This window comes from Ovis aries, chromosome 16 (assembly GCF_016772045.2).
Source record: "Ovis aries strain OAR_USU_Benz2616 breed Rambouillet chromosome 16, ARS-UI_Ramb_v3.0, whole genome shotgun sequence".
NCBI classification, from domain to species: Eukaryota; Metazoa; Chordata; class Mammalia; order Artiodactyla; family Bovidae; genus Ovis; species Ovis aries.
In genome coordinates, this window is record NC_056069.1 from 3,307,175 (window position 1) to 3,334,419 (window position 27,245).

Sequence of the window (27,245 nt, forward strand, 5' to 3'; positions counted from 1 at the left end):
CCACCAAGGGAGCAAGCCCTCCCTCCCAAACCCCATCTTCCTCCCGAGCCCCCTGCATTCCCAAGAGGCTGGAAGCAAATTGACAGAAACCTGAAGGAAAGTAACTCAAGTGATTTAGGAGAATGGAAAGGCTGGCTTATGGGGCCAGATTAAAGAAGCTAAATATGTATAGCCTGCCTAAGTGACAACGAAATGGGGCATTTGATAAGTCTATAAATACTCGGAAGATGTGAATGCCAAGGAGGAAAGGGAATTACTTAGCATGGCACAACGGAGTATTGGCATAATGGGATAATATTAAGAAAGAGAAAATGAAGGTTGAACATCAATAAAAAGCTTCCTGACAAAGAGAACCATTCCTGACAGGGGACACTATTAAGTTACGTGCTGTGGGCCAAGGGAAGTAATGGCAGTGCCGTTTCACAGAATCCTGGCCGCAGAGCCAACAGGACTGGGGCCGAGAGGTGTCCTGACTGGGGCCAAGCAGGCAGCCTTCTGTGTCTGTGGCCTCCCGATCCTAGAAGAGGGAAGAACTGCATCTTCTTGGGACGACTCAGGTGGCTCAGCCTCCTGAAGGGCCGGACCACGTGGAGAATAGGTGTACCAGCCATTTTCCCTTCCACATGGGTGCGTGGAAGGGTCATTCAACTTAAAGAGTACCCCATTTCCTGCAAGCTAAAGCCCACATTCTCCAGCACACAGGACCAGGCCCTTGACAACATCAGACCCCTGCCTACCTTACCAGCCTCCTCTGCCGCCACCACTCCGCACGCACCCTCTCAGTGACCCTCCCACAGAGCTGCTCGTCATTCCCCAGACACTTCTGCAAGCCTTTGCACCTGCTCGCCCTTCTTCCCGCTTGACTTCCTTTTCTCTACAGCAGGTTGAAATGTCACTGGGGAAGCCTTCCCTGCCTCGGCAGGGTTTGCCCCCGCTTCTGGCCTCTGAGAGCCTCCTGAGCAGGCGTCTGTCTGTGGCAGTTGCTGTACTGCACTGTCACAAACAGCGTGTTGCCTGCCCCCCCGGGCCTTTGGAGGCTAGGACTGTGCCTCGCTCACCTGTATGTCCTCAGGGTCTGACAGAGCCCGGCATGAAGCCGCTGGCAGCGAAGTCTCACTACATCAAGGAACAAAGTTCTCTTCCCAGCACTCAGTCACTGTCGTCCTTTAGCCTCCCTGTGTAATTATTAGGGTGAAAGAGCTTCCAACTTTCAGTAACGTCTCTAAATCATCTCTCCAAACGCTTGGCCAGCAGTGCCTATGCCAGTTCAACAGCTATAAGTAAAAACTTCAAATCTGAAAGGCAGTATGCCATCCTCTATGGTTTAAACACTAAACTCTAATCTTTAATGGAAAATGCTTCTGCGGGCCAAGGGAATTTTCCCAAAAAAGACTTTTTTCTCCTCACACAAAACCATTTGAACATGTTAAGTGAAATAACCCTCCCCAGTTGGTTATGAAGATGTTCAGGCCCATCTAACCAGATCCCTTCAGGAAGTCAGGGAGGGTACAGTGACAGATGAGAGGCAATGAAACTTTGAACCTCCTCCTGTAAGGATAATATGTTTATTACGAAACACAATATTCACTGCACTCCGCTTGGAGGACTGCATGAGATGCCCTCATGCCATTATGCCTTATGCTGTTCTGTTGTGAAATATGATATTCATTGGGAAATGTTATGATGACTGTTCAATAAAGCAGCATGCTGTTTCCCACTCCCTTTTTTTTTATTTTGCATGGCCTCAGTTACAGTTTACTTTACCACTGAATATTTAATATAAACGTGCTTGTCGTCACCTCTGCCGTGTGGTGTGTGCGCTGGGTGGAGTTCGTGTCACTGCTCCTGACCCCACGAGCTCCCTGTGGGACCGTGGGTCTGCCGCCCTGCACCGCACACAGCCCTGCTGGGGCACTCTGGTGTGCAGCCCCTTCTCCCACGGGCAGTCTGGATCCGAGGCCATGTTCTCAAAGCTCTGAATCAACCTGTGGCTTCAGTATCAGGTTGTATTTCTTGGAAAGATTTCTTTAGCTGGGCAGAAAATGGGATGAGCAGTCAAGGATTCTGACCGCTTCTCCCCATCTCCGAGGCCCTCCTCTTTTATCCTCTGGGCTTGCGCAGTAGTGTCTAAACAGGTTGCCCTGCCTCCAGCAGCTCCCCATCATTGCTGTCCCGCAGGTTCCCATCAGTTTTGTTCTAAATCACAGACTTAAGCATTATTCAGAAGTCCTTTGAAGGCTACCCTGTTCGTACTGGCCCAAACTCATTTCTTCATGCAGCATGACGCAGAAGGCCTTTCGCAGCCTAGGCTCAGCTCAGTCTTCTCCTCACCCTCAGTTCTGTTCCTTTCCACTCGAAAGAAGGTCTCTCTCAAAAGCCTGCCTTACAGAGCCTGACTATTCCTCAGATACACCAAGCCCTGTCTCCTCTGCCTCTTCTCGTTTTATTTTCTCTTCCTGAGGTATCCTTCTTTCCCAGTGATGCTATATGTATCTTTTAAGATTCCAGTTAAATACTTAGCTCTCCAGTGAAGATAGGCTCATCTTTTCAGACAGAAAACAGAGCACATATGCCTTTGTTAGTCTCTTTTGAGCTTACACATGTTTACTCATTTGGAGACCCCCCAGAGGCTTGTGTAGGACATTTGAGGTTCTATGATTGTAAGGCAGTCATTCAAACAGTATACCATGAACTAGAAATGACAGTGTCACTTGAAAAAAACTAGAGGAAAATGGCTTTGGAGTTGAAAACCGTTCCTCTCCATACAGATTTTCCAAGCATTCCTACCTAGAGGATGTTTTTGACAAATGATGCTTAATTTTTACATCAAATCAAAAAATTTTCTGTTTGATGTTGGCAAGAGAAGAGTGAGAAAGAGTTTCCCGAATAGTGCTGAGTGGCAATCCCTGCAGCCTCCCAGTGCCCCAGGTTTTCTGGTTTTATTTTAATGCAGCAAGCTGCTTTATGAGATCTGCAGCTACTTGAAATATGATTTACTACCAGCAAAAAGTTTCAAATGGATAATGAAGATTCAAGAATGAGACTCACAGTGTAGTGTAGTCAATTTTGTTGCTCTTGCTCTCCAGTACATCTCTGCCATTGAACTGAATTATTTATTGTAATTTATTTCAACCATGGAAAATAAAACTGTTTTCATTGTGATGTGCACTGTAACATTCAGAATAGACACATCGCAGGCAGTACTCTCAATTAATTCATCCTGAAGTTTGATTCCAACTTTATCTTCTTTCTTATAAGCTAGGAGACTGGCAGGTAATTCTTTCCCCAATAAACTATGATTAAAATGAATGTTTTGAGAACCAAGGGTGATGTTGGTAATGGAGAAAATGGAAACAACAGCAAAACTAGGTTGTGTATGTCCTTAGATTTTACTGGGGATGGAAGGGGTTTTTAAATATTCTAGGCAATTTATCACTCGGAGAAAATGCATCCCTGAACTTTCTGTAAGGAGGGGTTGGAGGAGGGGTTGCTTTGCATTTGGATTCAGAACCATGCAGTGCTAATGTGACCAAAGCCAGCTGAGCTCACCAGTCCTGCAGTACCTTTATTAGTAAGAAGTTTTTTTGCCTTTTTATAAAAAAAAAAAAAGGCAAGCTAGCATTGTACAAAGGCCAAGAGGCAGAACTCCCAAATGATTTTTCAGAGAATAGGTCACCTATGTAATTGATTGCAGTCTTGTTTCTTTGAAAAAGAGGCTCAGCTCATACATTTCATTTGATTTTTTTTTTTTTTCATTTAAAGTGCTCAACAGTTGTTTTTATTATGAGGCTGCAAAGACCCTAAGAGAACTTAGGAACGTGCTTAATGTGTACACATACTAAAAGATTTAAAGTAACTTGGGTGGTTGGGCTTCGTTAATCCAGGCAGAAGAACATTTGCTTGTTTGTCCATTACTTTCATTTTTCATAACATTCCACTAATGTCACATTGGTAGACAGCAAATGAAGAAACAATTGATTCCTTTCCCCTAAAGATGACTAGTATCTAATTTGAGGAGGATCACATTTCAATATTTGCTGTGCACATGGCCTCAAGAACAGCACTCAGTAATGACGGCAACTCCCTTACTTCCACAAGCCCTGAAAACCGGGAAGCGTTTCCTCCTTCAGAACATTCAGATTCTTCCAGATCCTGGATCTTCAGCCAGGGCATGGGGCTGTGGGAGAGGGGCAGAAGGCTTCTCTGCTTTTTCAGGTTCTCCTGCACTGTCGTTTTAGTTCTGTGATTATTGCTGTTGCTATGGCCAGCCTTCCTCCTCCTTCCCCACCTGGCCTTCCCAAAGGCCAGTTACAGGTGCCAGAGGATTCCTGAGAGTCAGGAGCTTCCCTCAAGTGTTCGCTGCATTTAGCAGTTGTTCCTCAAAATGTCAGCAATTCGTACTTCAAAATCAAAGGCAACCAAGCTTGGCCTGTAGTACACATGATTTTATATCCTACCCCCCTCTTCTTCTTATTGCCCCCACCCAGCAGATTAAGGCACCCTGTTCTAGAGACACAGCCTCCTGAGCACAGCCTGCTCAGCCTGGCCTTGCCCTCCTCTCTCTGGCCCTGCCTGGTCTGAGTGCAGAGGCGCTGCGTCTCGCCCTCTCATCTTTCCTTTGGCCTGTCCTCCTTTCGTCTTTAGGCTTCCCTGGTGGCTCAGATGGGAAAGAATCCGCCTGCAGTGCGGGACTCGGGTTCCATCCCTGGGTAGGGAAGACTCCTTGGGGAAGGGAAGGGCAACCCACTTCAGCATTCTTGCCTGGAAAATCCCCATGGACTGAGAGCCTGGAGGCTCCCAGTCCATGGGGTTGCAAAGACTCAGACACAACTGAGCAACTAACACTTTCACTTTCTTTTGTCTAAGGCAAAGCTGCCTTCTCAGGCCCTCCCTCCACCACCTTTTGGAGAAGACAAATTACTCTTGTCCCGTTCCGATTTCACAGGCAGCAAAGTTTCAGGGTAACTGAAATGTCATGCAGCCCTGAACCAAGAGGCCAGGAGAGGGGGGAAGCGGAGGCTCCCTGAATACATTAAGGATGTGACCCCTGTCAGTCAGAGTTCCTATCAGCACGGAACGTTCAGTGCTGTCTTTCTCAAGTGGATGGAGAGCAAGAGAGAGGAGTTTGGATTTGTTTCACCTGTTCCTTAGATTTTGTGGAATATTTTTTAGTTTTATCAATATACCCAAAGAATATTAACAATGAAAAATGTTCAATCTGTAGAGTATTTTAAATTGAAGAAAATTAGTTTAATTTTCTAATCATTTCTCCTATGTTTATTTAAATTGCTATATACCTGGGTGAGAGTGAAACCAATGGTTCAATGGACCATTTTCCAGAGACAATCTATTAATTATGTCTACTGCTGTTCATTGTCAGAGGCTGAAGATACGGTAACCAGACTTATAGAAACTCTAGGTGGGAGGCAAGAAGGTCTCCTGCCGACTCACCAGGAACCTCTTCCCTGGATTCTAATCACAGGGACTTCAGTAGCTGCCTGACTCCTGAGCAAGTGGTCGAGTGGCCAAACAGGACACGCACGTGGGCAGCGCGTCTGGGAGGCCCTCTGAGGGCAGGCGAAAGAGCCCTGGCCATTCACTGCCACCACCACTGCCACAGGCCTGGCCCTGCCCACGGGAATCCCCGGGGTGTCAGGCACCAGCCTCCGGACTTGGGCAGACCTGTGCACAGGCCCTGGTTCCACGTCACACATGGCAGTTGGCAGCTGTGATGCCTGGAGCAAGTCCCTGACTTGCTCAGGACTTCAGCTCCTTAGACTATGAAATGGGGATAATGTCTCCCTCGGGGTTAGCTGGGGGTTGCAGACAGTGTGTGCCTGTGCCTTACAGAGTGCTGAGCACCCAGGGGCTTTCTGCAAACGTGTCTGTTCCTGTCGGGCAGAGAGAAACTCATCAGGCACAGCTTACTCTTAGGTGGAAATGGCTGTCAGTAAAAAACATGGTGCCTCAGCCTTTAGCCTTGGTGACCTAAAAGGCCCTAGAGATCTCTTCCAGGCAGCCGCTGGCTAGAGAGGCAACAGTGACTTAGAAGCATTCTCGGGCTCTGCACACAAAAGCAAGATCCTTGGAAATGAGCAGTGTGTTGATGTAGATATTTACCAATTTCAGGTTTTAGCCATGGGCTGAGGCCAGAACTTCTCTGTTTTCTGTACAGTTCCCTTTCAGCTCTTTAGCTCTTTATACTTCAGTTGATATTTCACTCATCCTTTCCCATTCTTTAATTTATTCATCTGTGCATTTATTCTGTCACCCAGTAGCTATTTCTTGAGCTTCTGGTGCCACACAAGGCAGGAGGGACGCAGAGAAATGTTCCCCATGGCCCCAGAGTGGTAGGAGGCTGTAGGCCAATCTCCCTAATGCCCCATTGCAGTCATCACCCAGTACCCACTCAAGCCACACCTCTCAGCCATCCTTCTCCTGCCATCTTCTAGACCCATTGAACCTCCAGTGTCCTTAGAAAGAGTACATCAGCACAAGCCACATCCATGCTGACATCTACATCAGCGTCTGCAGTGAGAGCCTGCTGGAGGGGAAGAGTGGGCCCGCACGTTTGAACAGGCAAGAGTCCACTGTGCGTTGGGTTTGTGCTATACTTCCCATTCTAGGGCAGAAACATAGAATAAGAGCTGAGGAGTGAACAGAGGTCCATGGAACACAGCACTGCTTTGTTTTATTTTTCCAGATCAGATATTTGTCAAGTAGCTTCATGTTTTATTTAGAAGGTTACAAGTTTTCAGAAACACTATCACTCAAAATCCATACTAATATGTGTGCCAGACCAAACAGAACTGATTTCTGCACTGTTTTCTATTTTAGCCTTTTTTTGGTTGCAGGAGGCAGAGGGTATTGTTTTTACTTTTATTGCAACTCCCAGTGAGGTCAGACAACTGTGAGGAGAATATAATCTGGGTTATCTGTCCATAATCAAGACATGAAATTGGGTGCTTCCCTGAGCCATGAGAGTCCGCTGGGTCAGGCCAGGTGGGCAGCCGCGGTGGGGGCAGAGGAGCACCAGCAATGACTGGGAACCTGTGAAAGAAGCCAGTCCTCACCATGGCCCTGCAAAGTAGTTGCTATAATCTCTCATTTTATATGTAAAGAAATAGAGCCTCAGAAAAGACAAACAGCTTGCCCAGCATCCCAGGTTACGTAAGTGGCAGGCCCAGATTTGGCCTTAGTTCTGACTGGCTCCAAAGTCTGTCCCTACCAAACCAATGTTGGTTTTGCTTCATTGATAGAAATTTTCTACAGACTTAGCCCAAGCCTCTTGGGAAGGAAGAAGGGGAACAAGGGAGCAGCACCTGAGACAGTGTGCTGCCTGCTTTTCCCAAGTGGCCCACTCCCTGGTCAGGCAGACTAGCTGCTTAGGATGATACATGGATAATGTGTATGCTTTTTGGACACAGGCTCTGGAAAATGCAGCCTGGGCTGGGCCAGTTTGAGATGGCCATTCCAGCCATGCCTGTAGGCGGTGAGCAGAGGCTGGCAGAGTGGAGGTCCCGCTCCCGCGGCCTTCCATGTACTCAGCGCTGATGGTGCTTTGTGACTCAGCACAGGCTGGAGTGGGCTGCGGCAGAGCAGGCAAGAGCTCTTTCTTTCAGTCTTGACTTGTCCTGTCCATAACCGCCAGAGATTCCACAGTACCTGGAGCAGGTGCTTAAGCATTTCACCCAGCACTCTTCCATATGGGGGTGGGGGACCTTTCTCCAAAGGGATTTGCTACACTGACTGAATTGTTTCCCCATATCCTCTCAGATTATTAGAAAAAAAGAACTGTGGAGATGAGTTGCCATGTCAATACCCTTTGAGTGGATTTGCTCACTAATTTCCATTTTCCGGAAGAGTAAAAAAGAAAAAAAAAAGTCATCTGTTTTAGCCAACTTTATTTTTAGAAAAGTATTTTATTCAAACATCCCCTTACTTATTACAGACATAAATACATGCATTCAGACAAATGAATCCACGGGAGAACCGTATAAAGTAATTGGCACATCACTTCAGCATGCTTTGTCAGTTACTGGAGGACTTTGGTACCTCTAACTTTAATCTTTTCCATTAAAATATCTATTCCGCCTTCAGATTGTGAAACCCATAATATTTTAGGCTGTCTCCGCAGATCTGTTAGTTTTGCTTGTCAATTTAATTTGTGGCTCTGACTTTGGGTGGCTTGTTAGATTGTATACAGAAACACATGGTCTGCAAATGATGGTCAACATGCCAGCATAAGACGCAGCTTCTCCCCAGAGACACTGGACATACAGTAAATGTGTACTGGCAGCTTTCATTTGCAGTCGGCCTGTGAGGATGATGGTGATGGCGTGTGGAACAGCAGCTGCTTAGAGCTCATCAGTGTCGTTTATATATATATACCTTAAGTGGGCTTCCCTGGTGGCTCAGACGGTAAAGAATCCTCCTGCAATGCGGGAGACTTGGGTTCGAGCCCTGGGTTGAGAAGATCCCCTGGAGGAGGGCATGGCAACCCACTCCAGTATTCTTGCCTGGAGAATCCCCATGGACAGAGGAACCTGGCGGGCTACAGTCCATGGAGTCACAAAGAGTCAGACATGACTGAGCGACTAAGCACACACACTCACACACACACACACACACACACACTCACACACACACACACACACTGACACACACACACTCACACACACACACACACACACACCCCTCTTAAATGTTTATAACACTCTTCACTCTTTGCAGCACTTTTCATATCTACTATCTCATTTGATTCTCATTTGAGTCCCTGAGCTTCCTTATACTGGATTATCATTTCCCTCTTTATGGGCAATGAAACTAAGACACAGAGAGAGAGGTTCCGTGCCTTGCCCGAGATCACAGGGTAAACTGGGTTGCAAAAAGGCCAGAGGACAAAGCCAGATGTCACCACAGCCTAGTCAGGGGCGGTGTGTGTAGTAGACTCTGCCACATAATTGCTGTTTCCCACGCCTTCCTTCAGGGAAAGGAGCTCTGAAGCAGGGAAACAGGAAGGACTGCAGACGAGGGGTGTAGTGTCCAAACAGCAGGACCCGTAGCATCCGCTTCACGTGGGCGACCACAGCTTCCTTCGTCACTCTCTGCCAGGACTGTTGCAGCAGCCCCGTCTCTGGCCTCCCTCCTGTACTGTCCCCTGCACAGTCCATGTGTCCCAGAGGGAGCTTCCTAAGCACAGAGCTGAGCATGTCTCTCTAGGTGCGAATGGCCAGATTCTCCATCGAGGTCTCCCACCCCACGCTGGGGTCTTGCTTCTGGCCCACCTCTCTTCTCTCTACACACTGCATTCCTTACCATTGCAAAACCCTCTGTGTTCTTGCCCAGTCTCCCTTTTTGCTGCTGCCTCTGCTTAGAACACATTTATGATGAACTCCATAACTGTGGCCTTCTCTGTGGTGTCTTCCCTGATTCTCAAGGATCCAGAAGTATCCGTCTTCCCGCCGCTTACCCACAGCATCTTTGCCCAGCCCTGGTTCCTGTTACCTCTGCTAAGTAGTCTGTCCCAGGAAGCTTTTAGGTCCTCAAGGACAAAGGTTGTCGTAGATGTCTGTGTTCTCTTACCTCCTCCCAGGCATCTTGCAGACTTGGAATTTAAGAAAATGGATGAGTATGACATACAGGAGTAGGACTTTCTTGCTGGTTCAGTGGTTAAGACTTCACCTTCCAATACAGAGGGTGTAGGTTCAGTCCCTGGTCGGGGAGCTAAATCCCTCATGCCTCGTGGCCTAAAAACCAAAACAGGAAACAAATAATATTGTAGCAAATTCAATAAAGATTTTTTAAAAAATAAGCAATGTAGGAGTGAAGTGAGTAGATGAAAAAGTTTAGTGTATGAGGAACGAAAGAAAAGACTTTAACAGCCTGAGCCAGCAGGAACCGTGACTTCCAGTGTGACATGGGCAGGGTTCCCTTTCTCCACCTGCCTGAGGGGGTCATGGAGAGATGTGGCCCCTCTATAACTTGACCGTGTCTTTGGTGAAATGAGAGCCTCAACAGTGAGCTGAGCTTTTTGCCTGGTGACCCAGTAGAGAGGAAAGCACATCTGGGTTGAGAGGTAGGAACTGATCCCCTTGGGCCTGTGGCCTCTGACTTCTCCCACCCAGAAGGTTCTCACCCCACGTTTCAGTAGGGGCAGCTCTTCCTCAGGGAGCTGAGAGTTGCCAAGTGTTCCCATAGGCAGCAGAATAGGCTTCCAGAGTCGAAGCTGTCTGTCCAGCCAGTGCCCTCACGGCTGGTGGCCGGATGTGGTGGGCAGCAGGGGGGCACATAGCAGGCCTGGGGTTGGGGCGACCTCGAGCTGGGCGCCAGTGTCATCCTGTGACCCTGTCTTCTAGATGACGTCCGTCCTCATGAACACCATTGTCTTTGAAGACTGTCGGAACCAGTGGTCAGTATCCAGGCCTCTCCTGGGGCTCGTCCTGCTCAATGAGAAGGTGAGTGTGGCTGCAGGGAGGTCCCCAGGAGGCAACCGCAGGAGGAGGGCACAGCCAGACACCAGGCCAGGCTGTGAGAGAGACGGGGGCCAGCTGAGTGTGAGCGGGCACCTTGAGCGCCCGGGACAAGGCCGTATACCCGCAGAAGGCCCTTCCCCAGGGGCCTCACGTCTCCTTCAGCTAAGTGGACACCTCAAGCTAGCTTTTCTAGAGCCCAGAGCCCCCATACTGGGCAGGTAGTTAGCTCAGCAGTGCTTCCAGCTCACCCTCACTCCCCTCCCTGCTCCAGGAGACGCTGGGCAACAATCCTGTTTGCCCTTTCCTGGGCCTCCTTCCTGATGTGGGATGCCCATTGCCCTCAATGGCAGCAGTCCCCCGAATACAGAGGCAGCACCCTTTATCCAGGACACGCGCCTCCAGCCCTCAAGTGCACGCACCACTCTGGGCTGCCTCCCAGGTTCCCCAGCTTCCCCTGGAACCCACCCCTGTCTCCCCAGCAGTCAGTAGGAACAGTGCATTACTGCTCAGGAGAATGAATTGTCTATACAATAAGAGAGTACTGGGGAAAAGACAGTGAGATTAGAGACAGCCGCATACATTAAAATTCAAACTGAAATCCCAGCCTTGGAAGGAAACTAATAGAAGAAGAAAATATATCAAAAAGAGAAGAGCTGTCTCATCATTCACCTGTGCTGAAGTATCCAATTTTAGCCACATTCAATAGCACTGTCATTCATCTTCCCCCGGTGTTATTGTGATTTAAATCCAAGCTCTATAAAAGAGAGCAGTTCTTTTAAAATGATTGAGAGGGAATAAGGGCAAATTCAGTGTTTAGAAAAAGCTTATGACATCACAATATTATACTTTACTGATGGAGGCAATATTTCATGGTTTGGGATGAAAAACTAATAATTTTCTATTTGGTGTGAGTCACTGCATCATTATAAAAGGGAAAAATAAGTAGTTTTGTGCATTCCCAGTCTTGTTCAGGAAGGCATTGTGGTTTAAGTATAATGCTTCTGATATATAGTATTTAAGTATTAGGCTGACTACATATTAATTATGTGTGTTTTTGATGTGAGCTGTTTTAATGTATGATGAAAATTAAATACCATGCTGTTTGGGCCTGGAAGGATAAACACATGACTAGCAAAATGTCGTCTTTGTGCTGAAATTAGGCTGTTTCCGATGATTAGGGGCTGCTGTTAGCGTGTGTGTAAAAGCCCACAGTCGTCAGCAGAGAGAAAAGGGCTGTGCGGTTCTTTGTGACCAGGCGTGACAGGGGTTTTTCTTGGTGGCAGACAGCTCTCCCAGAACTAAGCGAGCGCCTGAGGTGCCCTTCCTCAGCCGAACAGACCCGCCCTGACCCAGGAGTACAGGGGCTCAGGTGCGCAGAGCCTGGGGCGGTTTGAGAGGCAGCTCCCTAAAGCCCCGGGGGCGGAGAAGCAGGAGGCGCCCCGGCCTGGCCTCCGCTGCCCAGGTGCTCCCTGGCCAAGTTCTTCCCTCACCCTAAGAGGCCGCCCCTCTTTGAGCCTTTCTGAGTGTTGAGGAGAGCAAGGCCTTTCTGTGCCTGATCCCCCAACCAGGAGGGGAGGACTCCATCAGCCTAAATTGTTCTGTGACAATAAAACAATTACAGCAAGAGATTTTATGAGGGGATAATACAGTTTATACTCAGGAACGTCTCTGTTGCTCTGGTTTTCTCTAGAGCCTTAATGTTCACAGTGGACCCAGACCAAAGCCGGGTTGAGAGTTAGGAGCCCTGAGCCCTTCAGAGCTGGTCTGGCCCCGCCCCCACAGCTTTCTTCAGGCCCAGTTTGGAGCCAAGCCTCTGACACTTGTTCTGTCTCCCAACAGTATTTCGGGGAACTGAGGGCAGGTCTGATAAACAGCCAGCCTCTCCCCAAGCAGGAGGTCCTTGCCCAGTGCTTCCGGAACCTGATGGAAGGAGTGGAGCAGAACCTGTCTGTCAAGAACAGAGACAGGTGAGTGGCGCCCAGCAGTCAGCGTCTCAGAGACAGATGTTCCAGGATTGCACTTAACACAGCTCAGGCACGGAGGTGGCTTTTCTGTCCCACCTTGTAATCCGCGGCTCAGTTTAGTTCCGTCCCGTCTGGGTGTTTGCTTTCCTCCGAGCAGCATGCTAGGCACCGTAAAGGGCGCATGCACGCGTCCGTGCTGAGTTGCTTCAGTCATGTCCGACTCTCTGCGACCCCATAGACTGTAGCCCGCCAGGCTCCTCTGTCCATGGGACTCTCCAGGCAAGAATACTGGAGTGGGTTGCCATACCCTCCTCCAGGGGATCCTCCCGACCCAGGGACTGAACCGCATCACCTGTGTCTCTTGCACTGCAGGCAGCTTCTTCACCACTGAGCCACTGGGGAATGAAGGGCAACTTTTGCCCTTAAGCACTTTATAATCCCACAGAAAAACAACTTATTGAGAGGTTAGAAGAAAGAAAAAGTTACAGCTGCTATGAAGGACAAAGAAAGGCTTCCTGACATTTGAACAAACGTGGACTTTGATGTCAGACAGATTCCAATTTAAATTTTATTCCTTTATAAGCTGTGTGGCAGTGAGTAAGGCAGTCAACTTCTCTGATCCTCAGTTTTCTCACCAGTAATAGAAAGATGGTGATAATTGGTTGTGACATTTAAATGACAGAATATAGTCAACATGGTGCCTAGGACATAGACTAAACAGTAAGTAAGTAGTTCCTTCCTCTGTCTGACCTTTAAATGTGGTTGGTTTCGTAAGAACAGAGACAGGTGAGCTGCCAGTGAGACCCTGATGAGGAACACAAATTTGTCACCTTTGCTTGAATTCACTTTCATTCATTTAGTTCACAAAATGTTGTTGAAAATCAGCTATGTGCCAGGCATCGGGGATACCAGTGGGGAACTAACTGTTCCAGGTTTTTTTGCCCTCACGGAGCTTCTAGTGGCAGAGACAGACATAATGAATGATGAAGAGAGAAAGATGTTTTCAGGGAAAAAAAAAAAACTACTTGCCCCATCCTTTTATAAAACGTGGTAGCATTCAAATAGTATGCCATTGAAATGCTAATTACTAATTGCCCCATAGCCACAGGCCAAAACCTGGGCTTTGATAATACAAGGCCAAGTCAGATGGACTCTGTGGGCATGTTCCCTTCACCGCCTGTTCCATCGCCAAGATCCTCTGTCAGGCACATAGGGCAGCCTCCAGGCTAGGAGGAGAGACTTAGTGAAGGAAGGGGAGGTGCCTTGCTAGGTGCCCCAAGGGGGAAATTGCTTCCCCCGAGGCTTGGGAGTTTGAGTACCACCTCCTGAGTGGCTCTCTGAGTCCCTTGCTTAGTGAGACTACTAGCCAGCAAGGACGGGCTGTTCTCCGCATGCCAGGCAGGATGCTGAGCGCTTACAGGCACTGTCTCTCTTAACTCAGTAAATTCTTACTTCTCACAGTCCCATAAAGTAACTATCACGTGGGGGACCGAGACCGAGGTTAAGTGTCCGTCTGAGATCACCCAGTTAAGAAGTAGCAGAGTCAGGATCTGAACCCAGGCAGTCTTACCCAGGGCCCCCTCTTTTGGCAGCACTGAGTTTGGTTTTCTCATCTGCAAATGACAATGCTAACCACCTGCTCTGGGGAAGTCTTGTGATGATTAAATGAATTTATATGTAAACACAACACAAGTTTTGGTTCTTTTCTTTATATTCATTACTATCTATGTGTAATTCAACTTTTAAAAATAATTCTTAAATGGTATAACCACAGAACACACCCCTCAGAATGATTAGTGTCTTTGCTGATAACCCTTATTTTCTGGGAGGGGATGGGGAGGAGCTATAGTGGCCGTGAAATGGGAGGAGGGAGCTCAGCCAGGCCCCCCTCCAGGGTCCTGAACTCCACCACCAGAGGTTCACACAGCTTCAGCTTTGCCACTGCCCTCAAGCCTTTCTTCCTTTTCCCACAGGTTCACCCAGAACCTCTCCGTCTTCAGAAGAGACATGGCCGAGGCCCTGCGTAGTGATGGCAGCCCCGAGCCGCTGGACATGATGAGCTGACTGGACTTCTGCCCGTGTGCCGAGAGGCCTTCATCCAGAGACTCGTGGGTCTGGATCCCAGGACAGTGATGTTGGCTAGCCCAGGAGAATCTATTTTTCAAAACAAACAACAAAAACCCTACCTTTTTATAAGTCTGGCCTAATTATAAGAATTTATAATAGCACACAAACAATGTAAATTCAGTCTTTTCACTGAAAAAAAGCAAAAGATGTGTTTTCAGTGTTTCTATATAATATTATTATCTTTGTTCTTAATGCTCTGAAAGGGTGTAGAAACAATATTTAACCAAAGAACATAATAAACCAGGTTTGCGGCTCAGTGTTTTCTTGTTAATGGCTCTGCGATCAAGGTGGTGAATCTGTGGGAGATGCAGCCTTCAATGTGGATCCCGGATTGAGACAAATACCATTTGAACCTGTTAAATTAGTAGTTTTTTATTAGTCTTGTCTGGAAAAGCAGTGTTGGAGCTCTGAGCTGTGGGCATTTCAAACAAGCCTGGGAGCTCTGTAAAGCATCCCACAGGACTGCACACAGACCTCTCTGCCTCAGCAGCGTCTGATAAAGTTGAGAGACAGTAACACAATTAAATGACTTACAAACAACGTTTGCTTTTCACTGGCATAAATCTGAAGTGGTTTAGTCTAGAAGAATTAAGCTGTGCAATTACTGCCTGCAGAGCTATTCCTTCAGAAGGAGTAGGTAGCCCCAGCAAGCAGTTCCGGGCACTGCTAGCACCCAGTCCTGCCTCCATTTAATTTTTAAGAGAAGCAGAGGTATCCAGTTAAAATGTCGATTCAAAGCCACTTGCCTTCTAGAGCCACCCAAAATGGTTCTAGATGCTATAGATTTTCAGAGGATGAGGATCAGCTGGTTTTCACCTTGCCACAAAAACTCTTTTTACTGTGGGGACTGCAACTCAGCGCAAACCCAGGACAAGGAGAAGGCCTTTACAGTTAGTGGTGGGTGGTAACAGGCTGTTAATCTGAGATTGTCACTGTCAGATGGCTTTGGTATCTCACTGCTCTGTCTTCATGGTTCAGGCTTATAATAAATATTATCCCCTTTCTTTCTGATAAGACATGAAAGGTTGGCCTTACTGTTGAAGAAGTAAGTCCACAGGCTCCTTTTATAATCTCATTTCTCAGACTAGTTATTTCTTGAAATTTTTCTTGATAGTTGAGTTTTATAACAGGCTTGTCACATAAAACCAAAGTCACCCAAGTTTATCTAAAGATTTGTCTTCCATATGTGAACTCAGGAAGTCAGGGGAAAGTGTGTTCTAAGTAGAGTTATTTCTGGTATCTAATGGAGAAGTAAGCCTCCGCTTTACACTATGTTTCATTATCAGTAGGATAAATAATTTTCCATGAGAAGGCAAATTCTGAACTTAATAAAACTTCAACTTTTTAGAGAAATCTGATTTGAGAATTTTCTCTTTCTCGGGGGCTAATTACTACATGCTACCCATCCCAAAAAAAATCCTGCATAGAAAGCCTATCCCATTCTGGCACTTTTTTTTTTTTTAAGGTTCAAGACCTGGGAGTTCCCTGGTTCAGTCCCTGGTCAGGGAGCTGTGATCCCACAAGCTGTGGGGTATGGCCTAAGTAAATAAATAATACTCCAAGACCTAGAAGCACCATGTTATTTGCATTGAAACGCTCACAAGAGAATCACCGTGTGCGCTTGCTTTTCTTGACCACGCCCCCAGAGGCCGCCTGGTGGCTTCTCAGCAGCCTGTGGCTCCGTGGCAGCCTTGGAGGCCTGCTGGGGAGGAGGACTTGTCAGGCCCGCCCACCTCACCGCAGCAGGGCCTGCTCACAGCGCTGGCTGTGCAGAGCACCTGTGCCGGGCAGGCACACTCAGCTAGGGGACCGCGCCCTCAGCCCTCACCTCAGCCCCCGTGTCACATGAGGAAACAGGCTCAGAGGTGGTACCAGCGTACACAGGCAATATTTGATCCCAGGTCTGTGTCACCCCACAGGCGTTCTTGAGGTCTCTTCCAAGACCAATATTTGAGAGTGGTAAGTTGAAACCAGTTAATGTTTACATCAATTTCCATGTGTTTTTCAGAACTCTATTGCCAGATAACAAATTACCCCCAAACATAGTGGCTTCTCCAGTGGCTCAAATGGTAAAGAAACTGCCTGCAATGCAGAAGACCCACATTCGATCCCTGGGTAGGGAAGAGCCCCTGGAGAAGGGAATGGCAACCCACTCCAGTACTCCTGCCTGGAGAATTGCATGGAAAGAGGAGCCTGGCGGACGACAGTCCATACCGTGGCAAAGAGTCAGACACAGCTGAGCAACTGATGCTTTCACAGTGGCTTGAACAGCACCACTTATCTCAGTTGCTGCGCACGCCCTGCCTCTGGGCCTCCCGGGCTGCGGTGGGTTTCATAGGCCCTGTTCACCGCGAGGCTCGTGGGAAGGGCCTGCCTCCACACACCCTCGTAGCTGTGGGCAGGAGTCTGCCCTCATGGGTTGGTGGACTGAGCCTCAGCTCCTAGCCAAATGGCCTCTCCATAGGGTGGCTCACAGCACGGCACCTTGCTCTACGAGAGCAAGGAAGACCGTAGCACCACAGAAGCCACAGCCTCTCATAACCTAACCGCAGAGGGGCGCCAGTCACCTCTGTATTCTCTTCACTGAAGTCCAGTCACCAGGACCAGACCATACCCAAGGGGAGGAGTTATACATGGGCAGGGATCTTCCAGCCTCAACTCTTACCTGGCCTTCACTGGAAAGGTAGAGTTTGGCTAAAGGCTTCTCCCCAGAAATCTGGAACAGAATCCTGATCTTCTTAGGAAGGCTAAGTTCCATTCTCTGCCTTTCTGAGGGAGGAAAGGAGAGTGGGGAAGCTGGGATGCTTCCAGATGTTTCTACACACTCCCCCAGGAACCGCACCCCCCCTCCCCCTCCCCAAGTCTTGCTAGAGTCGGCCTCGGTCAGGGATCATAGGGAGGATTCTTGAGGACACTTGGAATTCCATGTGGGAGTTCTCCAGGGTCATCCCACCCCAAGGATGAAGCCAGCACTCAAGGGCACACCCCATCTTGCAGAGCCCACACAAAAGAGAACTATTATAGTTGGATATGTTACCTGCTCTAATCAGGTCACAGATGTACCTAACTCACACTCAGCAACAGGAAAAAAAACATGACTCCAGCAGGTCCTCGGGGTCTACCACGGAACCAGCCTCACCCAGAGAGGAGGCAAGGAAGACATGGGCCACTGCGGCACACCTCACCCTTCTGATGAGCTCCTAGGGGGCTGATATGTCCTGTGCGTGCAGTGTGGGGTGCTAGGTCAAGCCAGCAGCTTCAGCCGACAGCCAAGCAGGAACCAGTTGGACGCTATCGTGACTGCAAGGCTTTCGCGTTCTGCACTGCCTTGAGAACCTGCCCCTGAGAGCTGCGTCCCGCTTGTGTTCTAGGTGCTCCTGTCTTTTCCGTCCTTCCCCACCAGGCTTCTCGAGAACAGGGGATGCGGGTGCTGCGCTGTCCGGTGCCGGGAGCAGCCGGAAAAGCCCCCTTGGCTGCTCCTCAGGCCCCATTCCACTGGCCCTGCAGCCTAGCCGTGCCTTTGCGTTATGGTGCTGGGAGCCCCTTTCAACAGCATCCGAGCAGCTGAGCTGGCACAGCTGCAAGCTGCGCTCGGGCTGAGTGAACTGGAGAGCCGAGCGCAAGGACAAAGAGCGGCGTGGTGCGGTGAGAGACACTGGGCAAAGCGAGACAGCAGTCCAGCAGCGTGGAGGCGGCAGCACTGGAGAGAGCCCGGCACCTTAGGGTGAGGAGGGAAAGAGCGCCGAAGAGCAGAGCGGCACAGTGGAGAGGGAGAGAGTAAGGGTCTCAAGATGGACATTAAATAACGGGAACCACTGTCATGTAATGAGCAGCCACTAAGCACTGCAAATCAAGATCTCATTTAAAGGTAATGCCTACCGGTAAGAAAGTCAAGTAAGCATCATTCCCATTTTAGAGGTGACAAAACGGCCTGAAAGACTAACCTGAGCCACATAAAGTTGGCGAGCCAGGATCAAAGCCAGGTCAGCCTGGCTCCAAAGCTCATGTCTCCTTTCCACTAATGTCTTAAGCTAGGTACTTCACCACCAGGCTTTGGAGACAGCTGGGTGGGGAGGTGAATATTGACCCACTGGGACCCCCAGATGGAGCTGGTCACTCCCCAAGAAAGCCCAGTCCAATACCTGGGCCTCCTATGTGCTGTGTCTATGGGTTCTGCCACCAATTCACCCTCCTCCCTCCTTTATAAAATCATTCTTGAGACTTTTTAATGTTTTATTGAGGTGTAAGTTTATGATGACAGCAAACCTCTCAAACTACAGCAAGAGTAACCTGCCTCCTTGGCATATTAAAAAATAATGCTAGTGTCGGTTTTTACGTCCCATAGTTTGGATTGCTGATAAGAGCGCTTCCTTGACAAGATTCTCTTTGAGGTTTACAGAAAGCGTAATAAAATATGTAAGTTACATTTCCACAAACAAAAGCTATAACATAAGTTATTTATAAGCGTGAGATACAAACAGTATCACGATAAATAAACCATAAAGGGTACCTGCAACATCCATCTTAATGTAATTTGCCCAACAAAAGTGTTGAAACGAAGTCAAATTTAGTAGAGAAATCTGTCAGGAAGAAAGGAAAGTTGTAAAACACAAAATGGGGAAAATGGCTGACAGGGGACAGGGAGGAAACAAGGGCAGGAGATCAGGTGTGGAGGCGCCTCTGAAGGCTCCCGCCTCGGCTTGCCCTCGCCCCCAGCCGCGCACCCTGCCCCGACCCGCAGCGGGAGGGACGCTCCCCTCCCCTCCCCTCCCCGGCTCGGCCTTACCCCCGCTCTCCTAACCCTGCGCCTCACGCCGCTGCCAGGCTCCCGGCCAGGCTCTCGGTCTGACTCAGCGCAAGGCTCCCGGAGCATTGGTTCACTCACTTTACCTTCCCCAGGTAAAGCAGCGAATGAGGCTGGGGAGCAGGCAGGGTGGGTAAGATCAGCTCCAAAGACAAGGAGGCAATGGTGAGAATAAGCACGGGTAAACCATGGCTGGGGGAGGGAGCTGCTCTAAGGATGCGCAGAGAGGCAGTGGGGGACCTGGGTCCTCAAGGGTGGGCAGGTCGTGGGCGGGGCTGGGAGAGAGGGGGCCGGAACTGAGGCCATGCAGCTCCTGGACACACTCTGACCCCTTCATCCTCACCCCTCATCTGACCTTGCAGTGTGCTATTCGGTTTAATACCACAAACTCGTCATGACCCTCCAGTGGGCCCTGGGCCAGCCCGGCAACAGGAACTTGAACGCCAACACCATTCTGCTGTGGAAGCACTCCCGGGCCAGTGGGAGAGACAGAAGTGAGCCCGCCACAGCAGCTCTCACCCTGCTCCTGGGACCTTCCCTGGACTGCCCACTCCTGTCCTGTGACTTAGAATCTTGACTACCTGCTCCCAGAGGAAACGCAGGGCATACAGCAAAGGGACAAGAATGGGCTTTGTAGTCAAGAGACTCCTGGGTTCAGACCCCAGCTCCAGCCCTTCCCCCCACATGCCCCTGGGCAAGGGATGTCATAGCCTAGCCAAATGTTTTATAAGTCCCAGGACGCGGAAGCAAGGGGGTGTTCAACGGTTCCTGAGCAGCACCAGGTGGCTTTTGCCTTCCTCCTGCTGGCAGAGGTCTTTCAGGCCTCCTGAGGACGGTTCTTCCCCTAGTCCTCCCCATTGGTGGCAGGAGGGGGTCAGGGTGGGGGTTGGGGGGAAGGCGGTGATGAAGAGCTCAAACTGCATTACTGCCACTATCAGCTGGGGAAACGGAAGCCCAAAGTCAGGATGTGGTCCAGAAAATTTGAATAGGTGCTCAGTAAATACTTGAATAAATGAATGAATGAGAATAAGTTTGGGCAGGTGTCTAGAGCTTTCCATCATGAGAAATAGAAGGGCCCCTAGAAATGCCAGCATCCTGCCTCTCATCCCTGAAGCCCCTCTCTCTCCTACATAACACCCAGCAAGGCCCAGCAGCCCTATGCCTTCTCCCAACTTCTCCATCAGGACAAGGAGAAAATGTACTGCTTCCTGGAAGTCTTTCTGGCCTCATGAGTCCAGGTCACCAGCTCCCAGTTCTTAGAGATTCTTTTGTGTGTGTGTGTGTGTGTGTGTGTGTGTGTGTGTCTGTCCATCTGTCACTGTTCAATTGATAACAGGTAAGAATGGACAGTAAAAAAAAATTACAGTTTCAGGAACACAAAATACACATCAAACAATATTTGCCCCAAAACAGTGCCCAGAGGAAAATGTCTGGCCTTAGATGTATTTAATAAAAGACAGGGAAGATTGACTAAAGTGAACTAAAATTTCACCTCAACAATCAAAGCAGAAATGAATTAATAAAAATAAAACAAACCATTCCTGAAGGAGATGACATTTTTAAAAAGGATAGTGAAATAAAAGGCTTTTCTTTCAGACAAACCTATGGCAAACATGATAAAAAGTCACAGCTGAGTAACACTGAGAACTAAACGCAGAGGATGTTAACACAGATCCAACATGAGAGCTTCAAAACAGGAGAGAATCTTCCCATAATGTCATTAATATAACAGGGAATTTGAAAACTTGGATGAGATGGGCAATACTCCAGACACTGGCTTCCGAATTTGAGCTGGCATCTGAATCACCTGGACGGCTTCTTAAACACAGAATGCTGAACCCAACCCCAGGGTTTTGAATTCAGCAGGTCTGCGCTAGGGTCAAAGAATACACATTCCTAACAAATTCCCAGGTGATGCTGATGCTGCAGCAGGTCGGGGGAAACAGACTTGGAGAACGCTGTCGCAGGGACTACCACCCACTCCATTTACTCCACTTCTTGAACTGCCTAACAGCTCTGTTCTGTCTGGGTTGAGAATGACAAGGAGTTTGTGCTCAGTGGCCCAAAGCACCTGCTGCCTGAGAAGTCTGGGGCCCTAAGCAGTGGGGCACTGTGCTGAATGCTTACCCAGACGACCTCATTCAATCACACAAGATTGGTAAGGGTGCTTGAACAGATGAGGAAACTGAGGCACAAAGAGGGCTCCATGAGTCCACAGCTGATAAACAGAGGTGGGAATCCGATTCTTAAGCACCAGGCCACTCACCATGGCCTGGGAACAATGTTGGCCACATCACCCACACCTCCCTAACTCCATGCCCACACATCTGTGCAGAGTGGACCTTGCTACTCAGTGGAACAGAGCCAGGTAGTAGCGAGACAGGCCTGGATCCAGGGCTCCGGAAACCAGGAAGGAAGTGGAGCTGCTGGTGTAGAGCCTTCGCCAGCCTCTGAGTCGGTGTGAGTCTCTTTCCGCAGAGGCTTGTCGTGAGGAATAAATAAATGCCCCCACCCTTGCCTGGCACACACCAAGTTCTCAACTCACAGTTGCTCCACTGTTGCAGTTAAAAGTTATTATTATATAACCACCAGAGTTTCTCATAGGCAATTCCACAGACCTTCTCTCATTTACTTCTCACAGCCACCCTGGGGGTAGCTATTACCCTTTCTGTTCTACAAATAAGGAAAATGAGGTTCCAGGAGAGGCAATGAGAGACCCTATCACCCCCAGCCCCCTCCTCCCAATGGCAGAGCCTGAATTAGAAGCAGGAGGCCCCAGGCCCAGAGCAATGGCAATATGCCATCTGAAGGTTCTGGTCTGCAGAGAGTGGTGGAGGAGGGCTTGCCCAGGGCCCAGGCATCCTGCTCGCTTCACCCCTGTCTGCCTACCTCATTCTCCCCGCCAACACCGGGATTCTGCCAGGGCAAGAGACTTGCCCAAGGTCACAGAGCAGGTGTTAACCCAGGGACCCAGGCCTTAAGACTGTAAGTCCTGAGGCCTCTCATTTTGGGGGGGCAGACTCCCAGAAAGAATCTCCTACTTACCAGCCCCTGCCCTTCCTGGCCCTCTGGGACTGACCCTATAGTAGACAAATACACTTTCCCTCCAAGATACTGAACCTCTACAATTAAAACAGCAAACAAATAAACAGGAATCGTAAGAATAATACATCAGCTGTCAGGCTGGGGAGTAGGTGTGGGAGGCAGCCAAGGCTTCTCCTTGCCTACAACACACCAGGCCCTGACACTGTGCCCTCTCTACATGTCACTCACGGCGCACAACCGTCCTGCAATTCACACCTTCCGCTTTACAAATGAGGAAACCAACGCCTGAAAATCCAAGTCCCTTGCTCAAGGTCACCCAGCTAGGATGTAACCCGGCCCAAACAGAAACACCCTCAGACCAATGGAGCATCCCAGCTCCGACCGCGCTGGCAAGACGGGAGCCCAGGAAAAGGCCCAGCCAAGGGGGCAGCAGTCAGTTCGCACCTAACGATTTTAGAATCAGCAGGTGAAAGCGATCTGTAAGCATCCCCTGGGGAAACAGCTGCGGCTGGCGGGCTTGGGGGGCGCCGGCCACCCTTCGAGTGGTCCTGTCGTCGGTGTCCCTCGGCCCGCCTACACAACCTAGGAGGGCGCAGGCAGAACAGGCAGTGACCTCAGCGCCCAGCGTTACCCTTTGCTCTAAATAGGAATCTGCGCCCCCTACCCGCACCGCCCCCCCCCCCGCCCTCTGCCCTTGCCCCTCGCCCCTCGCCCCTCGCCCCTCGCCCCTTGGCCCTCGGGAACGCAAGGATCCCAACACCTGCCGCGCCACGGGCAGGTTCCCCCGCGGGTCCACAGTCCAGTCCATCCTGCAACGAATTTCGAGGGACCGGATCTCGCTCCTCACCGGGCAACCTCGGGTCCCGTTCAGCTCGGCCCGGCACGCGTGGGCACCTGAGAGACGCGCCTCGGTCCTTCTGGCCGGTGTCAGGGAGTGTCTCCAAAGTGGCCGCGACGCCGCGGCCGAAGCCCAGGCGGGGGCGGATTCTCCCCACGCGGGTCGGGGTTCTTGGGAGCACGGGGTCCGCTCAGGTGCTGTCCTCAACCCGTGCGCAGGTAGCGCAGAGCTTGCGCCCCACTGTGCACCCCTTTCGTTGCTCCCGCGGCGGTGGGGTGTCCAGGATCCCGCAGGTTCGTTCCGCGGTTGCAACTCCTTTGTAATAGAAAGGATTCACATGGTTTGGGTTTTGTTCAGATGAAGAAAATTTGGAAGAAAACGAACCACCCCCCCCCACCCCGCCCCTCGGCAAACGACAGTTTCTCCAGCAGCGCGCCCTCACAGCCCCGGTCGGCTGCAGGGAAGCAGCCCCGGCCGAGAGGAGAGGGGAACGCCTGCTAATTGCAGCTTCGTTAGATTTCGGGTTTGGGAGGCTGCGGTTCGGGCGCTAATATCCACCGCCCATTATCCCGGCTAATAAATTTGACCTATTGTTCGTTTGTTAAAATGATGTCACCTTGGAACAGTCCCTAAGCTCCTATTTCCATGAATTAGGCCTTTATTGAAAGCCAGGAACCAATGGGAGGAGAGAGGCTTGTTGATCGCAGCCAATGGCTGCGGCGGGAGAGGAATTAGCAGCGGAAACTCCAGGTTCGGTTCAAGAAAGATGACACAGAGCCTGTCGGGCCCGCGCACTCTTGGCAAAGTTTCAGTGCGACGAGAGGCGCCGGGCGCTCCATGGCCGCGCCGTAACGGGGACCCAGCCGCCTCCCCGCCCAGCCCAGCCCAGCCCTTCCGCCCGCCCAGGATGGAGGCGTCCGCCAGCGCGCAGACCCCGCACCCGCACGAGCCCATCAGCTTCGGCATCGACCAGATTCTCAACAGCCCGGACCAGGACAGCGCACCGGCCCCGCGGGGCCCCGACGGCGCCAGCTACCTAGGAGGGCCCCCCGGGGGCCGCCCGGGCGCCACATACCCGTCTCTGCCCACCTCCTTTGCCGGCCTCGGCGCTCCCTTCGAGGACGCGGGATCTTACAGTGTCAACCTGAGCCTGGCGCCCGCCGGCGTGATCCGGGTGCCAGCGCACAGGCCGCTGCCCGGGGCTGTGCCGCCGCCTCTGCCTAGCGCGCTGCCTGCCATGCCCTCCGTGCCCACGGTCTCCAGCCTGGGCGGCCTCAATTTCCCCTGGATGGAGAGCAGCCGCCGCTTCGTAAAAGACCGTTTCACAGGTGAGCAGGGTGTCCAAACAGGCGGCGGGCCTCGGCCCTCCCGGGGCCAGAGGCGCCGCGCCCTACGTGCTCCACTCCGGGAAAAGATTTCGGAGGCCCAAGTGCGGTGGAGGCCTCAGTACCCAGGGTCCCGGGCAACCACAGATGGGAGGAAAATCAGGGAGTTTGGGGAAAATAAGCCTGTGCCCGGGGGAAGAGGGGGGCATCCTCCAAACGGCTTGGTGCTGCTGGGGACTCGCGGAACCAACGAAAGTAGCACAGTATTCTGCGCCCCACCGGGCGGCACGGGGTCCGCATGGGGCCTGAAAGGCAGTCAAGCTGGGCTGGGCTTCAGGGGGCCTCGTGTGTCTCCGCAGCGGCGGCGGCGCTCACGCCCTTCACCGTGACCCGGCGCATCGGCCACCCTTACCAGAACAGGACGCCGCCCAAGCGTAAGAAGCCGCGCACGTCCTTTTCTCGGGTGCAGATTTGCGAGCTGGAAAAGCGCTTCCACCGCCAGAAGTACCTGGCTTCGGCCGAGAGGGCGGCGCTCGCTAAGTCCCTCAAAATGACGGACGCGCAGGTCAAGACCTGGTTCCAAAACCGGAGGACCAAGTGGCGGTGAGAGAGGCCCGGCCCGGCCCACCTTGCACCGGCCCTTTGCCCGCCTCGTGCCGCAGCCTCGCGTCCCCCGCCCCCCCCCCCACCCTGTGCAACCCACTACCGCTCTCCTAGGGCTGCACCTCTCCCTTCTTCCCAGGTTTTATCTCCCAGCTCGCCCTGGCGTCCGCCTGTCATCACTCTCCCGCGCCTCCTGGACTTCTCCGTTCCCATCCCTGTGTCGCTTTCCTGAGACTCTCCACTCTCTCGTTTTATTCCATCTCCTGCACTGCTTGGTTCCCTCTCACCTGCCCACCCCCGCCCCGCCAACACCCCACGCTACACGGGTCTGTCGCGCTCCCCTAAACCGTCTGGCTTGCCCCCTGTTCTCTCGGATTCCCAACAATCCGCGCAGAGCTCCAGGTTTCGCCTCTAGTTCCCCATTCCGACTTCAGCCCTGTCTTAATCCGATCCCTGTTTCCATCTAACCCGCGAACTGCGAAGCGATCGCCTCCTGCAAGAAGGGTTTGAGACAACTTGGAAGAAGTGGATGAGGCTGACCCGGCCTGGGGGACCCCGCGAGGTGCAGAGCCAGCCTGCCCACCCGCGGACCCCAGTGACCTGGCTGCCTGCAGGGCCTAGTCAGTTCCATACACGCCCTTTCCTTGTTACCCCGCAAAGAAACAATCTTTGTTGTTGGCGAAGCCACAATACCCGGGTGTGCAAGTGGGAGGCCGGCGGAGTCCCCTCCCGGCGATCTCCCGGCGCATAACAAAAACAAGCGATCCCAACCCACTCCGCGAACCCGCAGGTGCCTGGCGCACAGCGCCGGCCGGGAGGCGGACGGACTCCGCGCCTCGAGGCTCTCGGCTGGCCTCGGCTCCGGGGCGGGTTAGGGCCCCGCCGGCGGCCCCGCGGTGCCGGGCGCCTGACGGTGCTGTCCCTCTCCCTCCCCCGGTGCAGGCGGCAGACGGCGGAGGAGCGGGAGGCGGAGCGGCAGCAGGCGAGCCGGCTCATGCTGCAGCTGCAACACGACGCCTTCCAAAAGAGCCTCAACGACTCTATCCAGCCCGACCCGCTCTGTCTGCACAACTCGTCGCTCTTTGCTCTGCAGAATCTGCAGCCCTGGGAGGAGGATAGCTCCAAGGTCCCCGCAGTCACCTCTCTGGTGTGAACCACCAGCGCGCACCGTCGCCGAGCATCTCCGCCCCGACCCGGCGGGGCGCCGCGGGCCCCCAGCCGGGCTGGGGGTTGGGGGGAGTCGTGGCCGAGAGGGGAAGGGCCCGCCAAGCTCAAGCAGGCCCCGGGGCGCGGCCGCATCCCCGCCGTCTGCGGAGGGGGCTGGGCCCGGGCTCCGCGCGGCTGGACAATCCGAGCCCCCGCCCCGCGCCCAGTCCCGCCCCAGGCCGGGGCCTGACAAAGAAAGCGCCTTACGTTTCTCCGCCCCTCGCCCGCAGCCCCCCTCCCCCGGGCCGGGCGCCTGTATTATACTTTGTACTTTTGCCCAAACGTGTACATAATAAAAGTTTTGGCTTTTTTCTTTAGAAGCCGGCCACCTGCTTCCCCCGCGGGGGCCACTGGAGGAGGGGCGGCCGACCAGGCGGCTGGGGGAAGCGCCAGGGGCTGGGGCACCCTGAGCGGAGGCTGGGTCCACCCTTCTCTTTTTCCGTTCCGTTTATTTAAGTCGTTTTATTTAATAAAAAGTTAGCTATTTCACTTAACGCCGCTTTTATTTCGTTTTCGTTTCCAATAACGCTCGGCGACCCCCGACCCTGCGCCCCACCCCTGCGGCAGTAGAGGCCGAGCGGCGGCGTGCGGGCGCGCGCGCACTTCTCCGAGCCTCGTCGGCACTCGCCTCAGCTCGAAGCCTGGCCGGGGGCCCCGCGGAGGATCCGCGGTGCAGGTCAGTGCGCGCCCGCAGCCCGGGTGCCGGCGGGATGGGTGGACGCGGGAAGGGCACCCTAGGCTCAGAGGTCGCAGAGCAGCGCCCGGCAGGGGAGGGGGGGGCGTGGAAGGGCCCGCCTGGGAGGGCGCTTAGGCTGTCCCTAGTCTAAGCCACCCAGGGGCGGGCGGCACCGTGACCTC

The 27,245-nt window shown here is 51.8% G+C and overlaps 2 protein-coding genes across 11 annotated transcripts in view; both read left to right on the forward strand.

The window, feature by feature from the left end:
- Positions 1 to 14,822, forward strand: part of RANBP17 (RAN binding protein 17) — a 359,547-nt gene extending 344,725 nt beyond the window's left edge. For all 10 annotated transcript variants that reach the window (XM_042233660.1, XM_060400223.1, XM_042233661.1 and 7 more), the window contains 3 exons: positions 10,359 to 10,457; positions 12,315 to 12,442; positions 14,413 to 14,822. In XM_042233660.1, the coding sequence (XP_042089594.1) occupies positions 10,359 to 10,457; positions 12,315 to 12,442; positions 14,413 to 14,503 (318 nt within the window). In that variant the 3' untranslated portion in view covers positions 14,504 to 14,822. The remainder of the gene's footprint in view (positions 1 to 10,358; positions 10,458 to 12,314; positions 12,443 to 14,412) is intronic.
- A 9,190-nt stretch (positions 14,823 to 24,012) lies between these two features.
- Positions 24,013 to 26,456, forward strand: TLX3 (T cell leukemia homeobox 3). Its single transcript, XM_027979945.3, has 3 exons — positions 24,013 to 24,581; positions 24,938 to 25,181; positions 26,124 to 26,456. Exons 1-3 carry the CDS (start codon positions 24,020 to 24,022, stop codon positions 26,332 to 26,334), a joined length of 1,017 nt encoding a protein of 338 aa, XP_027835746.2. The 5' UTR covers positions 24,013 to 24,019; the 3' UTR covers positions 26,335 to 26,456.
- The last annotated feature ends 789 nt before the right edge of the window (positions 26,457 to 27,245 follow it).